Source organism: Squalius cephalus (genome assembly GCF_949319135.1).
Source record: "Squalius cephalus genome assembly, chromosome: 2".
In the NCBI taxonomy this organism is placed as follows: domain Eukaryota; kingdom Metazoa; phylum Chordata; class Actinopteri; order Cypriniformes; family Leuciscidae; genus Squalius; species Squalius cephalus.
The window spans coordinates 33,364,846-33,382,837 of NC_137123.1; the positions used below are offsets into that span (position 1 = coordinate 33,364,846).

Genomic DNA, 17,992 nt, shown 5'->3' on the forward strand with positions numbered 1-17,992 from the left:
TCACACGGCATGAGATTGCACAACTGTTTTTTAAACAAAGTCATTTTAACCATGGCATTTCAATAGGTTTTTATATCATTTATCTGTATTTGACACTTTTATTTATTCATCTATGTATTGCCTCTTCGTTTACTTTTTTGCCTCCATATTTGCCTCATATAGCTCTTCAGATCAGCTGTTTTATGATTTATAAATAATCTTTAGTTGAGCTGACATCACTCTCTCTGAAGGACTCAGCATCTGATTTACTTTAGGCAGATGATCTTCCATAATCACAATGTTCATTCCCCACCCAGGCTGTCTATAATTTCCCTTTGAATATACAGTATACAATGAGTGGAGATCACATGATTTTAATTATTTTTTGATTGATTAATCTTTAAACTATAATCGGCTATAATACATTTCAACCAAATTTGAACATAAAGCCTGTATCAGACTTTGACAATTACTGGTTGTCATTGTGAGACAATGTGAGATATTTGGGGTAACTGCTCTAGTAAATGTTAATTTAACATCATTCATTTTAAATTAAGAATTTCTGGGGGGAAAAAAAGCTCTTCCTTTGTATTCTTGTTTCTCTTCTAATGAGTGCTAGGCTTAATCCAGAAATGTTTTCTTTAATCTGAATAATCCTGGTAAACACCAGTTATTTGGTTATGTTTATGGCTGCCCATTATGGGCTAATAGTAGATTCTTTTAACAATATTTTCTCTCATTTCAGATGTCACTAAAAAACAATTCACTCTGACAGAGTTATAGACTTTGAAGCCCCAGTTAATAAAGAAAAACACTAAACAAAGAAGGCAGCCAGAGGTCAAGACTGTCATTAACTCAACAGTCAGACTGCATTGACTGGGCTAATTCATGTTTCCTGCAGAAGCTGCAAGAATAGAGTGTGAAGAAAAAAGAATAAACGATAGAACATTCATTGGGTGACATATTCTCTCTCTCAAATTAAACAGTCATGTCTGTTGTCAAAGTTAAAGTTTGTGCTCTTTTTGTCCTCAACTGTGAGTTTCCTGTTTTCTTGGTCTGCATGTTTTTAACCAATTTCACAAGACCCCACAATAGTTCCACATTGAAATAAAAAGCTTAATATATAAAGTTAATCAGCTAAATAAGTCCATCCTTTGTCCTAATTTTCCCTTTTCCTTCATCCAATGGCAATTTGCACCAGTCTAGCATTCACATTCAAAGTTTCATATGGGCAATTACAGACTAATCTTGTTCTGTTAGGTTGCATTTATATCTTGGACCATGCACTTCTATTAATCTCTGAGAATCAATATTTCTTAAACGTTATTTTATCATTATTTTTTTAATTAACTTAGCCATTATTTGTTTGAATTCAGAAATTACTTTGGGGAACGTATTTATTTGGGGAATTTAGGAACTTAAGCTATTTTGTTTTACAAGGTGGCATGCTTGGCATGATCTTGGTAAAAGTTTCGACCTTAGTTCAGAACTTTCAGACCTGGCAGCTTTTCCATGCGCTTTATAATTTTACATAATAACGAGAAGAAGAAGAAAAAAAAACAAAAAAACAATTGAACGAATCGGGAAATAAGATTTAATACTTTTTATAGCATAATAAACATGGCAATTAGAACTCAGGACAAAGGCATGAGTTCCGATATTAAACGGATAACAAATAAAATTACACATTTCAAATGCCAACATGTTTTATGTAATTATCTAATAATTAATCAATACTAAAACATCATGTTGTGTAAGCAGCGATCGCATATGAACTTCAGAAAATGCATGGCTCACTTAAAAATGTCGACTTTTATTTTTTTTATTTTTTTTAGCATGTCTAAAAGACTCATAAGGCACAAAATAATTTCCCTCCTTATCAAACAATAACACGAAGACCTATGTGTTATAAATATATTTGATTTAATACCAGACTGCTTCGTAAACAATGTATATATATTTCTCAATAATAAAATATTGCAAACGTTTATTGATTATTGATTTAAATAATTGGCGCGAAGGCTTTTTAATATTAGTATCTCACCAGTTGTTCACTTTTAAAGAGCTTCGGTAGGAATTAGAATGGGTAAAACAACTGTAAGATTGATCAGTCGTCGTTTAGGACGGTTTCTTGTGTAGAAGGCAAACAACAGCCACCAAACACAAACCTTCATCACTTTACACGACTCCGCCTTTCCGTCATAGTTAATTAAGTGATCACTAAGTCTCCTCAGTCTCCAGAACTCTTAACAGAACTGCAGAGCTGTCAAAGCACAAGATCTCACTGCTACTTGCTGTTGGGTGGTGATGCTTGGTGAGAGACTAACTCGTTGGACGTTACCATTGTAGCTGGGCAGTATAGGCAACAATCACGTGCTGCAAGATTATTGGAAAACTGGACATAAAGTTCTAGTTTACTATCGCGAAAAATATATATATATTTTGATACCACTTCTCTTAAACACAAGTTTTGTAACCAAAGCTGATTGGCAAAGGCTTGGATGACGACCACCAAAGTTGTCAAAATGTGTGAGGCTATGGAGAGGCGTGGGATGAACCCCCTGGACCACCTTCCACCACCTGCGAGTTCCAACAAGCCCTTAACGCCCTTCAGCATCGCAGACATCCTCAGCAAACCTACTGTCAAACGACCTCACAGGATTCACCGGCTTCCAGCAACAGAGAGAGCCCGGCAGAGCATCACTATATCGAGACAGACTCTCATCAGTCAAACATCGCCTCTGTGTGCTCTGCAGGAGCTGGCGAGCAAAACGTTCAAAGGTCTCGAGTTAGGCGTGCTCCATGCAGCAGAAGGTAAGAAAAGACAGAGTGTAATTTAAGTTTTAGATTGTAAAATAAATAAATAATAATAATAATTCAAAATGAATGTACAAATAGTAAAAAAAAAAAAAAAAAAAGGTGATCAATAAGTTATAACAACGTGTTTTGCATTGCTTTTACTCATCAAAATAAATTAAGCAATTTTCAACTTTTTTTTATACAAGATTCAACTGTTTTTTTTTTAAGTCAGTTTAATGCCATTTAAGTTGAAATGACAAGTTGACTGTACTTAAACATTTAAGGCAGCAACTTTTTTTTTCTTTTTTTTTTTTTTTTTTTTTTTACACAGTAAAGTGGCATGGAAAACCACTAGTCAAAAAAGTTATTTTGATTAATAGTCTAATGTGTTCATTGATTCGTGTTTAAATTAATATTGAATCTGTTGTCATATCAACTTATCAATATTAATGGGTATATAAGGATAGTTAAAAATCTTATCAAAAGTAAATATAGCCCTACATTTCTTTATTAGCAATTATTTATTAGCAATATTACTACTATACTACTATATAACTACTACTATTATTAATGTAACTTAAAATCTGTCAGTGTTACATCGTAACATTTTTTTTTTTCTTCGACAGGAAGGGATGGGTTGACTGTGTTTGGTCAAAGGGACAGTCCTAAAAAGCGCCGAAAATCTAGGACGGCCTTCACCAACCACCAGTTATATGAACTAGAGAAAAGGTTTCTCCATCAGAAATACTTGTCCCCTGCAGACAGAGACCAAATTGCCCATCAGCTGGGGCTGACAAATGCGCAGGTCATAACCTGGTTCCAGAACCGAAGGGCAAAATTAAAGCGAGACCTGGAGGAGATGAAAGCGGACGTGGAGTCGGTCAGATCCACGGGTGTTGTAGTGCCTCTGGATAAACTCGCTAAATTGGCGGATCTGGAGAGGTGTGCAGCTGGAGCCACGGGGCCCGAGTGCTCGCCACGGCTAGGTCAGGAGTACAAGAGTGCGCACAAATTGTGTCTGTCCCCCATGTCGTCTCTCTCGGACCACACAAGTCAAGACTACTCCGAGGACGAAGATGTGGAAATAGACGTTGATGTCTGATGTTAACCACGATTTAAACACTTTAAAGACTCATATTTTAAGTTGTTACAGTGCGTGAACATGCATGAACATAAATGATTGTAGTGTTTTCTGAAACTTTTATTTATAGCTATTAGCCAGACTATGTATTTGTTCGATATAGTGTTTGAGCTAGCAGCTGTATAATATATTGTATATAATAAAATGGCTTTAATGAGTGTAATAAGAGAAAATTTCATAAATCAGGGCAACAAACAGAGCAATACAACTTCCTAATGAGAAAACTATTTTTACAAGTGTATTTATTGCATATTCTTCATTTGTACACAATCGACAGTGACTGCTTTTTGTAAAGTTTTGTACAGTTTACATGCAATATATAGTGCCTTTCAAAATTAGGGCATTGCACCAATGTGTCGTTTAATGTATTGAGTTCGAAAATAAAAACATTTATTTATACCTTTTATAATGATGATGTTGTTGCCGAGTCTGTAAATCAATAACAATCGTCATATTCTTACAAAACACTTACTGATATATAAATATAAAATAAGATAAGAATATATATATATATAATTTTCCTTTGCATTAGGCTAATTGTTAATGTATATTAAGTGATTCTTGATAGCGGTATAGCCTACAGAAATAAAAGTCTGAATTTTATAGCTTTATACTGCAGTAGGCCAGTTTATACCTCGATTATATTTCGATGCTGTGAATTTCTTAAAACAATAAACAAAACAAAAAAACAAACAAAAAGAAAACAGTGAAATATTGTCAGATGTTAAACATTTATTGACAGAAAAGGTATTGTGCACGACGACCAAGAGCTTCATTCTTTTCTTTTTTTTTCTTTTTTTTAAAGTGCTAACTGCCTTGATTTCTTTCCTCGAGAAAAAAAGGAAGAAAAACATTCTTGGCCCTTTAACGCTATTGTTTTTGCTCTCTGCAGAAGAAACAGAGAGCCTTTGGCTTGCTCCTCTCTCTCTCTTTCACTCTCCAATAGCGTGACTTGGCTTTTGACCCAACAACGTGTGTTTTTCCATTCTGAGCGAAATTTATGTGAGAAACACAAATCTGGGGCGCTGGGGAGAAAAAAAGGAGAAGAAAGACACAAAAACACCAAGTTTTGGTCCAGTTTCTCCAGGGCTATATAATCCTTTTTGTTCACGGGTGAAGCTGTAATTTCCAGCGTAAAGCATGAAAGCTGAGGACAAATGAGCCATCCACCCTGATGTGACAAGCGACAATGGCGCATGGCTGGACTCCTGCGGCTCACCATACTGAAACAAGTGTGTCCAGCCACATAAAAAAGACGCGAACGTTTGGAGGCCATATGGTTTCTGAAATTTTCACACAATTTCAGACAATTTGATGGATTGCGTTAACCCCTCTTTTAAACTGTTTAACGCAGCGCGAACAAAGGCCATGCATTGGAGTCTCTCCTCGAGAAAGCATCTGTACCCATGAATGTCCGCTCTTTTCTTCTCGCCTTTTTAGCTTGGCGTTTTGAACAAGTCAATGAATTACAATGAAACTCTCTCTCTTTTTTTGTGAGGCACTGACTTTCGTCCCCCTTTTGGGGATTTCAAATGATTTGTTAGACTTGTGTGGGGGGACTTTTTAGTTAAAGAATACGTCCTCATTTTGTTGGAGTTTTTCATGTTAAGGAAGGGACTCGTTAAGCGTTCAAACCAAGGCCCTCATGACAGCTTTGCTAAAAGGGCTCTTTTGTTTATAGAGCTTAATTCTCTTGCCTCCATACCTTGAGCCTATTTGACTTTGAGGAGATTAATAACGAAAAAAATAAATAAATCTGGATACCGTGCTAAAGAGCGTCCATGCGAGCTTTAAAACCAAGACACATTGAGTTTGCTGTCAGTAGCAGGTGTGTCATGTATAAAAGGAACAGCAGCAGGCCAACGACTGCTTTGAACAGTAACTGTAATACATGTTTACCTCTTTACCTTGTCTTGTAAAGAGGAAGATGTTGGATTAAGAGCAAGGCCAAGAGAATGTAGCTGTTATGTGGCTAGAAGCATGTATATAAATGGTCACAATTTGACCTGTCATCTTTAGAATATTGTCTTTGAACTTCCGGTTTTGCGGTATAGCTCTCGTATATTGCTGTCCAGGAGTAATTAGCTGGATAAGTGGATTTATTTAATGTAGAGTTAACGAAAGTTATCATCATGAGCATTGTAATGTATAAAGCAGATGTCTTAACAAATGTCAGTAGACCGGGAATATTTTAAAACTTTTAAGTTAATTTAATATAATTTTAAGAATTACTTTGTTTTCCCCTCAAGAAAATGTTTATTTTAAATAAATTGTTGGTTATAAATTATGTTAAAATAATTGATATTTGTGACAAAAAAAAAATCACTATATATATAGCTATATATATATATATATATATATATATATATATATATATATATATATATATATATATATATATATATATATAGAAGCAAGGTGTATTTTAATAAAAAACACCAAGCCATTTTTTTTTATTTTAAAGAAGACCAAAGCCTCGTTTATTTTTTTTATAATTTACTTTTATTAAACAATTGTATAAATGATGGACCTGATAAAACTGATAAGAACAGTGGTTTAACTTTCCAAGTGTGTGTGTGTGTGTGTGTGTGTGTGTGTGTGAGAGAGAGAGAGAGAGAGAGAGAGAGAGAGAGAGAGAGAGAGAGAGAGAGAGAGAGAGAGAGTGTACATGACTGTGTGTGAATGACATTTCTGAGTTGAAGGGATTTACTGTGAAGAACTTCACAGTGAAGGAGGTGGAAAGAGAAAGAAGGAGAGAGAAGAGAAGAGAGAGGAAGAGAGAAAGAGGGAAGCTAAGACAAAAAGGGGGAAAAAGAGAGATTTTCGGGTGTGTCTTGCACCTTCCCTTGTAGAATGCCATGGGTGGGTGTTTCTGGCACCAGGGTTCTCTCCATCTTCTACGAAATATAAGAAAGACAAAGACAAATAGTTTAAGTCACTTCGTGGTGGACTGGCTCCCTGGAAGTATGGTATTCACATTGTAAAACTAATGTCTACACTTTAACTGTAAAACTCATAAATCAGGTGAAAATGATTATATAAACTAATATTCACACTATTAAATCAACAAAACAGAGCTGTTACTTTAGCTCACTCCTGTTATTTTCCATATGAGTAGTAACAGGACTGAAACAGGATTGAGTTTTTAAGCAAAAAGTTATCAAATACACAACATATGGCCACATAGCATAGCCTACATGCTAATGAGGACACTGAGCAAATTCTAGTGACTTGAGAGTTAATATATATTTTTCACACCCATTTGTCATCTGAAGAAATAAATTTAGGTAAGAGGACAGTATGTTGAGACTGACCTTCTCAGCCATATAGAATTTCATCAAATATACAGAAATTAAAATGAGAGGACTTTGGTTTTCTCAAGATCCAGATGATGCAACTTCCAGATGAAAATGTGTCTTGTGGCTTGTTCCAAGTTTTTTAGAGGAGGCAATTTGTAAGGGTAACAGGACTGAGTGAAAACCCGGGGACCCGACAAAAATGTGTATTTTATACCATATGATGGATTTCTTATGAAAGAAAATGTGTTGAGTCACAGAACAATGCAAACAAAAATAATAAATAATAATAATAATAAAATAAAATAAAAATACGATTTATGCACTATTTTAATAATTCATGATAAAGTTTAGGTTTAGATAGAGGGGACATGTAACAAATTCTATTTTTCTAGTATTCTCAGTAGTTTTATTAATGTTTTAAATTATATATTTCAAATTTGCAGTAAAATGAATGTTCAGGAACTTTTCTTAATAATAAATGTATTTTAGATATAATTATTTTCATGCATATTTATACATGCAATGTCCTGGGGACAGAAATCTTACCCATTCGGCGGAATGGCTCATCTATTTTCCTTCGCCATTTGGTAAAAAGAACGTATCGGCCAATTTCACTATTTCTCGCTCTCAACTTGTTATTCTGCTGCCCTCTTGTGGAGGACACTCTGCTATTGCAGTCTTGTGTGTCTGCTTGATTTTTTGCAGTTACAACTGGATATGTTAAGATCTTGTTTGCGCATTTACCTCAAATCCGCAGATTTTTTTGTATTTGTAAAAGGAATTGTGTGTCTTTTCTTTTAAAAAGTAACCTATATAGCTATATTTATTTATAATATTTATTTCTTTATGACTCTTATATACTTCTCGTATTAAGTCCACGTTTTACATTCATAGCAAATATTCCTTTAAGTTCTATGCAATATACAGACAAATGGGTGAGATTAAATGGGTGTGATTAAACCTATGTATTAATGAAATATACAACATTTTCAGTATAAGCAGCGCAGTAGCAAAATCCTTGAACGTCCACAGCGTCATGACGCCAGCGTTACGTCATGACGTTGTTGCTGCCTGGCGGTATTTTTGTTTGGGTTTTTTCTTTTGTTTAGTGCCAAACTTGAGTGTAGCATTCGCTTAAAAGAAAAACGATATATGGTGAGTACCAGCATGACCGCTCAATTTGGATTTACCACATGATATCGCCACAAAATAAACGAAAGCTTTTTCACTCTACAGAACTGTTTCGCGTAAAGTTATTTGAAAAGGTTAACGTTAGCTCAGCTGCACGGCTAACGGTCACCTTTTGGATTATAAACGTTTTTGAATGTAAGTTACTTTATCTGGCTGGAGTTTTGCGTATTATGATCTGCGTTTCTCTTTTCTGCTCTTATGTTTGGTGCTTCTTGCTTGTTTGACTCTTCTCGCACATCTGTAGAGCCCAGCACCACCGAAGCAAACAGAAATGGAGCAGGACAGCCAGTCCTCTCCGTCTTCAGACGACGCAGGATATAAGGCTGCTAAAGCAGTGTTGTTAGAGGAGTGCGAGGAGCAGTTTGGACTGCTACAGAAGGTAACTTAAGTTCATTTGCTATGGGGTTGTTTTCAGATCGGTGGTCAGTTAAGGTGAAGTATACCAATTCATTGTTTTAAAAAATATAACTTACAACTCTATGAATCACAAGATTTTTTTACAGCCTATGATCACAAGGCGCACAGACCTGGGTGGTGTACATTTTTGTATCATTGAATGTAGTTAGACAAAACAAGTTAGGCTACATGTTTGTCATATTTTTTACACCCTTTTATTTAGCCTTTTGTGATTTATGTAGAGAGCTGCTGCAGAAATGCAACTGTTTAGTTAACACAAGCACTTAACGTTATATCTTTCAGCTTCAAAATGAGATCATTTTGGCTGACACAGAGGCTGATGATGAGGTTTGTCTTTCTCCTTTTTGTGCTTTTTATTTTAGAAATCAGTTGTGTGCATATAAATGTTACTTTTCAGTATATAGGCCATTCTACAGAATTGGTTTAAAGTCAGAGTTTAAAGGGATAGTTCACCCAAAAATGAAAATTCTGTCATCATTTACTCACCCTCAAGTTGTTTCAAACCTGTATGAATTTCTTTTTTCTGCTGAACACAAAAGAAGATATTTTGAAAAATGTCTGTAACCAAACAGTTGATGGACCCCATTGACTTCAATGGTATTTTTTTTTTCCTACTATGGATACAGGTTTGAAACAACTTGAGGGTGAGTAAATGATGACAGAATTTTCATTTTTGGGTGAACTATCCCTTTAAAACGTCTTGCAAAAAATGTGTCTTTCCCCACACGTGTTGTTGTATACAGCAAATTGTATAATATCCAAGGCACACATTTCTAGTAATTGTGCAGTAAATTCTTATATTTTATTTTCAGAAAGTTTTGGAATATTTTTTTCTCTCCCAAATTTGAAACTACCGAAACACAATAATAAATAATTTAATAAGAAGGCTTATATTGACCTTTTAAGATTTTGTTTACATCTACCTTGTAAATATATTTTTTGCTATTTTATTAAAAAGTTTTAACAGGTAAATCAATAACAATTACAATTGTAACAATATTTCAAGTGTATTTTATAAGATTTGTTGTAATAAAATTTTGAATCCAATCTTTCTATTGTAAAAGGCGTAAGGTTTATCATACTGATTTCAGAGTTAAGTTTGGATATACATTGAACATATATGATATAGGTTACATACATTAGTTTGGATATACATTGAACCAAACACTATAATATCATCTTAGTTGATAATCCATATACTTTATTTTTGACAAAACATCTCAAACATCTCGCACATTTTCGGTAGGGACTAATGTTTTGGTAGCGACCAACTCACATTACAGAATTTTAACTCTCATACTAAAACACTACTAAAACATACTAAAATACTAATGATTTGCATAACTACAAAAAATGTGTTTATTTCCCCCAAATAAAGGATAATGTGTTCCCTTTTGTCACTACCAAAACAATGATGACGTTTCGGTCGTGACTGTTTCAGTAGTGACAATTTTAGATACTTGTGGGGCTAGATCAAAGATGCTAATCAGCACATGGTTAACTTACACAGTTCTGAACAGTTCACAGTCCCTCCAGGATTTCACGATTTTTTTGTGTGATTTTTGCGATCAAAATGACTGATTTTGTGGTGGTAATTTCCAGAAATTTGTGAAAAAATTTGCGATTTTTATATTTTATAATTAGGACATCACATTTACCATAAAAGTATTATGTCAGATGCACAATAGTCATACATGACACAAATCACAAACAAAATGCATAAAGCTTGTTTATTTTGGTCTAATCAAATTCTCATCAAATTAACTTTTAAAACAACCTATGGGCACAACCAGGAACATCCAAGAAATTATTTAAATAATCAAGTAAACACTCAGTAATACAATAAGAACAAAGGAACAAATAACAAAAAGAAACAAAACAGGACAAATAAATACAAGGATACAGTTACAAACAGTGGATAATTTACGTTTTTTTTTTTTATTGTGCTGTAGCTATTGTTGTTGCTTGATTAACATTAACAACACCGACAACAGCAGGTAAATAAGGTTACTGTCACTTTAAGACCTACTACAGTAATGACAAACGTCCCAATCAGTTATTACTGATAGTTTTACGTAAATACTCGCCAAGATGAATATTTTGAAGTAATTGTTGCTATGTGTATTTGTTCAAGCGCTATAAAGAGAATTTACGCTGACAGGCGGTGACACGCAGTCAGTCACACACACGCACACGCACGCACACACACACACACACACACACTGCAGTCAGGCAGTCACTCGGTCAAAACAAAACAATTTACCCCCACTCTCGTGCAATATATATCAGGATATTGCTTAGCCCGCTCCTTGGCGCTTATGTGAGAGGGCAGGTGAGACTAATTTTCTTTCGCCATGTTTCTGACAGACCGCTCACAGACATCACGCGTGCGCAACATCTGTATCCACGTAAAATGCATTGAAACTTTAATTAACTAGAGATATTTCAATTGGGTGATTATAATTTAATGTTTTGTGAGGTCTTTTTCATTTTTGTGATTATTTTGCGGTTAAATTAGGAATTATGCAGGATCGCAAAAAAATGCGACAATTTGTTGATTTTGCGTTGTATTCAGCGATCGCGGAATCGCGAAAAACTGGAGGGACTGAGTTCAGTTGTACAAACATAACACATTAACTCTAAATGATGGGACCTATCTACTGTGAAAGAGAGGCTATAAGAGAGAGGGACAGGAATTTCTGATCAAAAATGTAGGAGTGTGGTTAAAATCAGTCTCAGACAATGAACCAAAACATACACTGTTTCGGTAATGACATGAATTTGCGGGAAACATTTTTTTTACATCAAGTTTCATGATTTACAAAGAAAATGAGAAAAAAATAATATTTTTGTAACTTTTTTTGTTGAAGAAAAAAATATATTTTTGAAAACGACAAAGGACAGCCACCTCCCAATTGAAAGTACCCAATAAATGATGATTTTATTAAGCTTACTGATATTTTAAATATTATTGTGGGATTCTGTAGATAATAGAAGGATCTTAGTAAACATCTAAGATTTTAATATTTTGCTCTTTAAATGTGATTTTTGGTTGTTGTTGCCAAAATATAGTATATTAATTATTATTTATTTATATTTTGTGGGCAGGCAGTGAATCGCCTGATTGCAATCACATCTGAGCTTGAGCAGTGGCAGGAAATGGAACCAAAATGTAAGCTGTTACCTATTGTTTTATGTACGGTTTCAAAATGATATAAAATGGCTAATAAATGCAATATTCAAAACTCTGGTAACCACACTTTTAATTGCACTGTTTATGTGAAGACATTTATTATTATTATTATTATTATTATTATTATTATTATTATTTTCTAGTGCTGACAACAAATCCTGAAGTCTTAGTAGCTGTTGGAAAAGAAGAGGTACGTAACTTATTACTTTAATAACACTTAATAGGCAGAGAGCGTACCAAAATATAAATGCAGTTACAACTTTCTTTTTACACTATTTCTCCTCACAGTTGCAAAGACTCAACAGTCAACTTAAAATGGTCCTGTCATACTCAGAAGCAAAGTTGGATGCCCAGAAAAAGATTTTGAAAAGGTGCGAGACAGTTTTTGTTAAATAGCCCCAATTATGCTTTTTATTGTTACCGTTCATGCAGTGTTGCATGCCTATTTCTGAAAAACGAGTCGTCAGTAATTCCAGTCTTATTTCATGCACAAATGCCAGCCTATGGTCTTCTTTGGCTGCCCGCGAATGTCTACTTTGATCCGCCCTTAAACACTGTAGTTGTAGCTGAGGCCTGGAAGAGTTTGGTTTGTGTCGACAAGATGAGAAGATGCTGTTTTCTGTGCTGCGAAAGCAAATCCACTTTGCGTGCTCTTCCAAAGGATGAGGACTCGGGCTTGAATTGATACGGTTAAATCAATGCCATCATTACTGTTCGTATTACTGTGTATATGTGCTGAGGAAGGTTTCGGAGCTGAAATTCAGATATGGTAATAGACTGTTTAGTTTCTGACAAGCGGTAGACCGACAGACTGGGCCATCTGATCAATCAGAGCAGAGGAGGCTCTCGGAAAGGAGGGGTTTAGAGAGACGTTTCAGGCACTGTGAGAAAAGGTGATGCTGCAGTGTAGTGTTGTCAAGATACTGAAATTTCTAACTTCGATACGATACCTTGAACGATATTGATTTTCGATACCATGGGGAATACTGCTATATTATAGATGATTTATTATCTGATAATTGTTTGATAATTTTGGGTAATTTTGTTGCAATAGGTTACATACAGTACAGGGAGGCTTTATTTGAATCGTCTAATTAAATTTACAAAAGACAAGTAAACAGTCGGAAATAAAATATGAACAAATAAAATTGCAAATGACAGCACAAATAAATACAATAGAATAAAGAGACTAATGAAATAAACATGGCTAAGTTTTTCCGGTGGGTTTAATGCCAGTTTTCAGGTGAGAGATACTACAGAATCTATGTAGATTAACACTGGATAGTCTTCATAAAAATGAAATCCAGATTAATGCTACAATTAAAGTTACAAAAGTTTCTCTTTTTCTCTTGTTCTTTGAGTAACATGACAGGCAGAAGCAGCAGGTAGGACTATATCAGGCTGCTTTCACTTTAAAAGCTTATGCACAGATTCAATAGAGTGGTGCAGGTATGACGTCACTTCGTAGGCCAACCAGCAGTTAGCATCAAACTGGTTCCCTCGACAAAAACCCAATAGGATTTTTCCACAGGCTTTTGGATTATCGCAAAGAAACAAGCTTTGTGATCAACAAAGGTTTATGATACTTGCATGTTTTGTCCATCAAGATAATCTTCACAGATGAACACACCTTTTATGAATTTTGAAGCCTAAATGCAGTTGCCAGATGTAAAAAGCTAAAGGTAGGCTATAAACGAACTACACCACAGTCCCAAGACTTCAATGTCACCACCACTAAGCTTCTGACAACTTTTCCCAGAACATTTGAGTTGGAATAGTTTATAAGAGCACAATTATAAGCATAGCGAGGCTGTAAAAGCGGACTGAGCTTACCTGTTCCGCAAGATGTTTAATCTCCCCAACAGCCTCTGTGGTCCAATTTGGCCACTTGTTAGCAAAAAAAAAAAAAATCACGTTTTGGAGTATTACTGATCCGTTTTATGTCAGAATAAAAGTGAAAGTGTCTTGAGCTTGTTCACCTCAGACCTTATTTCAGCCATTAAACCAAAATCCCATTCAAAAAACCCATTGACTTTTGGAGTTTGTCATTTTAGCACCAAGTTTATATATATATGTATATGTTTTTTTCCCCCCATGGTTTTAGTTTAGTTAACAGTAATAACTTTGTTCAAGATTGCTATGCTTAAATTAACTTAAATAGGACTGAAAAATACATTCATGAATAATATAAACAACATGTATAAACTCTGATTAAAAATGTTTTTCAGGGAGCAGACATGGCAAGCTGAGAAGAAAGAAGCATTGAATGTGGTGTCTGAGAAAATCACCAGATTACGACATGAAAATGAGAAATCAGAGCACAGGTTCTTAGTATAATGCTGGGATTAAAAATCACATTATTACATCTGCTTAAAGGGATATTTACCCAAGAATGAAAAATATACTCACCCTCATGCCATTCCAAACCTTTGAGTTTTTATTTTATCTGTAAAAACAAAAGGGTAATTCTTTTTAGCCATGTTCATTCATTTGGTTACAATGCATGTGAGAACTAATAGTACTTGTTTATAGAAGATTATATATCCACACACACTCTGTGTTTTTACAATAATGATAATGTGTTTTACATTAATAATCCAATCCTATTTTTTCCACATTCTTTTTTTTGCAGTATTTTGCAGGATATGAAGAGAAAAATTAACAATCTAAAGGACTATCATAGCACTCTGATGGAAATGCTGAGCGACATGTTAGCTGAGCACTTCCCACTTCCTGATCCCCTAGGAAACGGCACAAAGAAAAAAAGAGTAGGTGGTATCTTTACACTCTCAATCAGATCAGAGAATATTGGATTTGTATTTTTTGGCTGTTGCATATAAATATTGGATTTGGATTTTTCAGGCTGCTGCATATGATGCAGAGATTAACCTGATTTCACTGAGTGAGATTATCGAGGTATGTTCGGATACCCATCACAATAAAACATATTTCTTTTTATATCTTCACATTATGTTTGTAATCTTTTAAGAATGGAATGTGTTATTGATTTAATAGAATGGAAATGAACTTGTTTCTTGACACAGCATGTTTAAAGATACAGTAAGTGATTTCTGAGAAACACTGTTGATATTTGAAATCCCAAACAAACACACCCCTCCCTTCATTGCTCCGCCCCCAAAATGTACAAGCAAGAGTGGATGTCTCTTTATCATACCTGAAGTGAAGTAAAATGATGCTTCATGAAAAATAAAGCGAAGATGACAAACGAAAGACAAGGAAGAACAAAAAATGAACATACAGCACACCAGAGTACAAGTAGGAGTTGGTTGTTAGTCGCCAGCTGCATAGCAGCTCCAGACAAAATATGAAAAAACGATCCTGTTACTATAGCTAACATTACAACAACATATCTTGGTTCTGTGAAACATAGCAAAACCAATGTTACTCGCATATGCAGCAGAAACAGCAACCTCTGCGTCCATTTTCAGGGCTTCCCGCTTGGGTCTCTCCAGCTTTTCTAATATTAACGCGGGTCCTAAAGCTCTTGCCTGATCATAACCCTTCTTTTCCCAGGGATATTCCTCTGACCTTTTCTCTTTTGAGTCTCTCAGCTATCTCTTTTTCAACAGTATTTCTTCAAATCTCCCTATTGCTCACTCCCTCTCTCTCTTCCCCTACTTCTGATTGGCTACACGTTTGTTGTGCTGCTCGGTCTGATTCACTTTCAACAGTGTTTCTCTGAAATTGCTTACTGTGCCTTTAATTTACTAACCCTCTTTTAATCACATTTAATCATACACATTTATTTATTACAGAGATTGACCAATAAAACATTAGAAACTCCACATGACCCTTATGTGACTACTGATGACACTTTCTGGCCCCCGTACACAGAGATGCTTCTTCGCAATGGTATTGCAATACGACATCCAGAAGATTGCAATAAAATCCGTCTGGAAATGTTTTTTTAAATCTTAAGTGCACTAAACTGAACTAATTTAAAAATGAGATTTTTTTGTCTGTCTGTAGTTAACTGTAAATGTCTATTTTTACTTAAAAAGAAATCAGCAAAATATTTTCCATTATGGTATTACATTGCAATTGATTTGTTTTGGAAGTACATGTCAAGTCCAACACTTAGAATACATGTTTCTCTTCTATAGTTGTGTTGGTGTTTTATTTTACTTTGTATATACATACATTTGTCAAACTGTCAAAAATGAATTCTTAATTAAAACCACCCTAAACATTCCCTTTGACTTGTCTCCAGTGCTGCTTCAAGATGTCGGTTTGGGAAATGTTCATGGTTTGTAAACAAAAACAAAACTTTTTGGGTCACTGAAAAATCTGTACTATTAGTTGTTTAACATGTTGTATGTAGGGTTTTTTTTTTTTTTGGGAATTGTGTGAAATCAGAAATTGGCTTTCAAAAATACACCTCTTCCAACAAAAAGGTTTCAGCAAATGTCATTATATCATCATGTATTATTAAATGTGTAATATTAAAATGAATAAGTAATAAGTTCCTATTTTGTTTTAAAAGTTCTCAATTTGTTAATAGTGCAGTGTTTAGTTGATGTTTTTTGGCTTATTTCATTGTGCGTGTTACCCATGCTGTTGTCTTCATGTGGGTAATACTGTTCTCTGTATCTGTTAATATGCTGACCACCATTTCTGGAGAGGCTGTATTTTAAGTCATTGTGTGTTAATATCAGTACATTTTACAGTATTATACAGATTTTAATAATTCATGCTGTTATATTATATGACATATATGCTTTAATGACAGACTGAACTACAATCACCAAAACACCATCCCATAATGCTAATGACATTGTTATTGTATTTTCACAATAATGTCCTGATAACAGCTGGCACAGCTGCTGGTTTTGTAAAATTAAAATGAACAATCAAAAATTTACACTTAGATTAAATGGAGCCAAAAATAGCTTTGTGACAACTAGCCCCAGGGCATTTTCCTGTGTAATGCCGTTTCCTTTCAACAGAGGGCGCGAGGGCGCTACTTTTTCCACTTTCGGTCTGTTGCCCTTTACCTGTTGAAAAGACTACAGGTAAGGTACATTGAACCAGTTCAGTTCGTGTTGTCGTTCAGAAGTACACTTAAGCGTATATAAATGTCGCATTTATACAATCTGTCAATTTTGCTATTCGGATACAACATTACATTGGGCAGTATACAATGCGGCGACACCTTGTGAATAAAAATGTAACGAGCTTCATATTGTCCTTCCTAGCCTACTTGTTGGTTTAAACGAATTCGCATTGCTTTAATATAGCTCAAATGTGTGGGATAGTGTGAATATTTAGCCTACCAACCTGAGTACTAAACTTGACAAAAGTATGCATATAGCCTAAGCTTATTTGGTCAGACCACTTATCTGACTCCCGATTGATAAACAAGCCACTTACAATCACGATAATTCTTTTGAGCATGCGCGAGACCGTTCTCGAGACTGGCTGGCACCCGACGTTCATCGCGTTACAGTTTCTGCAAGTTAACACTACAATCAGACAAAATGGAAACACAACACGGCTGTCTTTCCCAAACTGGTCACACTTTATTCAATAATAATTCATTAGCAAACTTGACATAAATCATGAATTAATATATATTCACATAGCTAGAAATATGAGATAATATGCTTGTTAATGTTTACTAATGACCTTATTAAACATTACATAATGAACAGAATAATGTAATAATAATAATGTAAAATAAAATGCTTACAAATTATAAAAATAAAACTTTCAGTTTGAAAATATGCAAATGTCATTAAGCTTCACTTTAATTTATTACCTAATGCACTTTTTTTCCATTTACAAATGTACAATAGCAAAAAAGTTGTTTGGTAGTGAGTGATTCAGATGTACAACAGAAAATTAACCAATATATGACTGGCCTTTATATTAGGAGTCTTTATGTACTTGCATCAAAATAATAATTATTAATAATAATTGTTAGTTATTCAAAAACACTCTTGCTGCTATTGA

General features: G+C 34.6%; 2 protein-coding genes across 2 annotated transcripts; both read left to right on the forward strand.

The window, feature by feature from the left end:
* The first annotated feature begins 2,467 nt into the window (after positions 1-2,467).
* Positions 2,468-3,882, forward strand: lbx1b (ladybird homeobox 1b). Its single transcript, XM_079864576.1, has 2 exons — positions 2,468-2,793; positions 3,405-3,882. Exons 1-2 carry the CDS (start codon positions 2,481-2,483, stop codon positions 3,878-3,880), a joined length of 789 nt encoding a protein of 262 aa, XP_079720702.1. The 5' UTR covers positions 2,468-2,480; the 3' UTR covers positions 3,881-3,882.
* A 4,374-nt stretch (positions 3,883-8,256) lies between these two features.
* cenpk (centromere protein K) lies at positions 8,257-16,508 on the forward strand. The gene is made up of 11 exons (XM_079862846.1): positions 8,257-8,373; positions 8,455-8,544; positions 8,654-8,788; positions 9,109-9,153; positions 11,935-11,998; positions 12,163-12,209; positions 12,308-12,390; positions 14,248-14,343; positions 14,652-14,787; positions 14,882-14,935; positions 15,796-16,508. Exons 3-11 carry the CDS (start codon positions 8,681-8,683, stop codon positions 15,949-15,951), a joined length of 789 nt encoding a protein of 262 aa, XP_079718972.1. The 5' UTR covers positions 8,257-8,373; positions 8,455-8,544; positions 8,654-8,680; the 3' UTR covers positions 15,952-16,508.
* Positions 16,509-17,992: the final 1,484 nt, after the last annotated feature.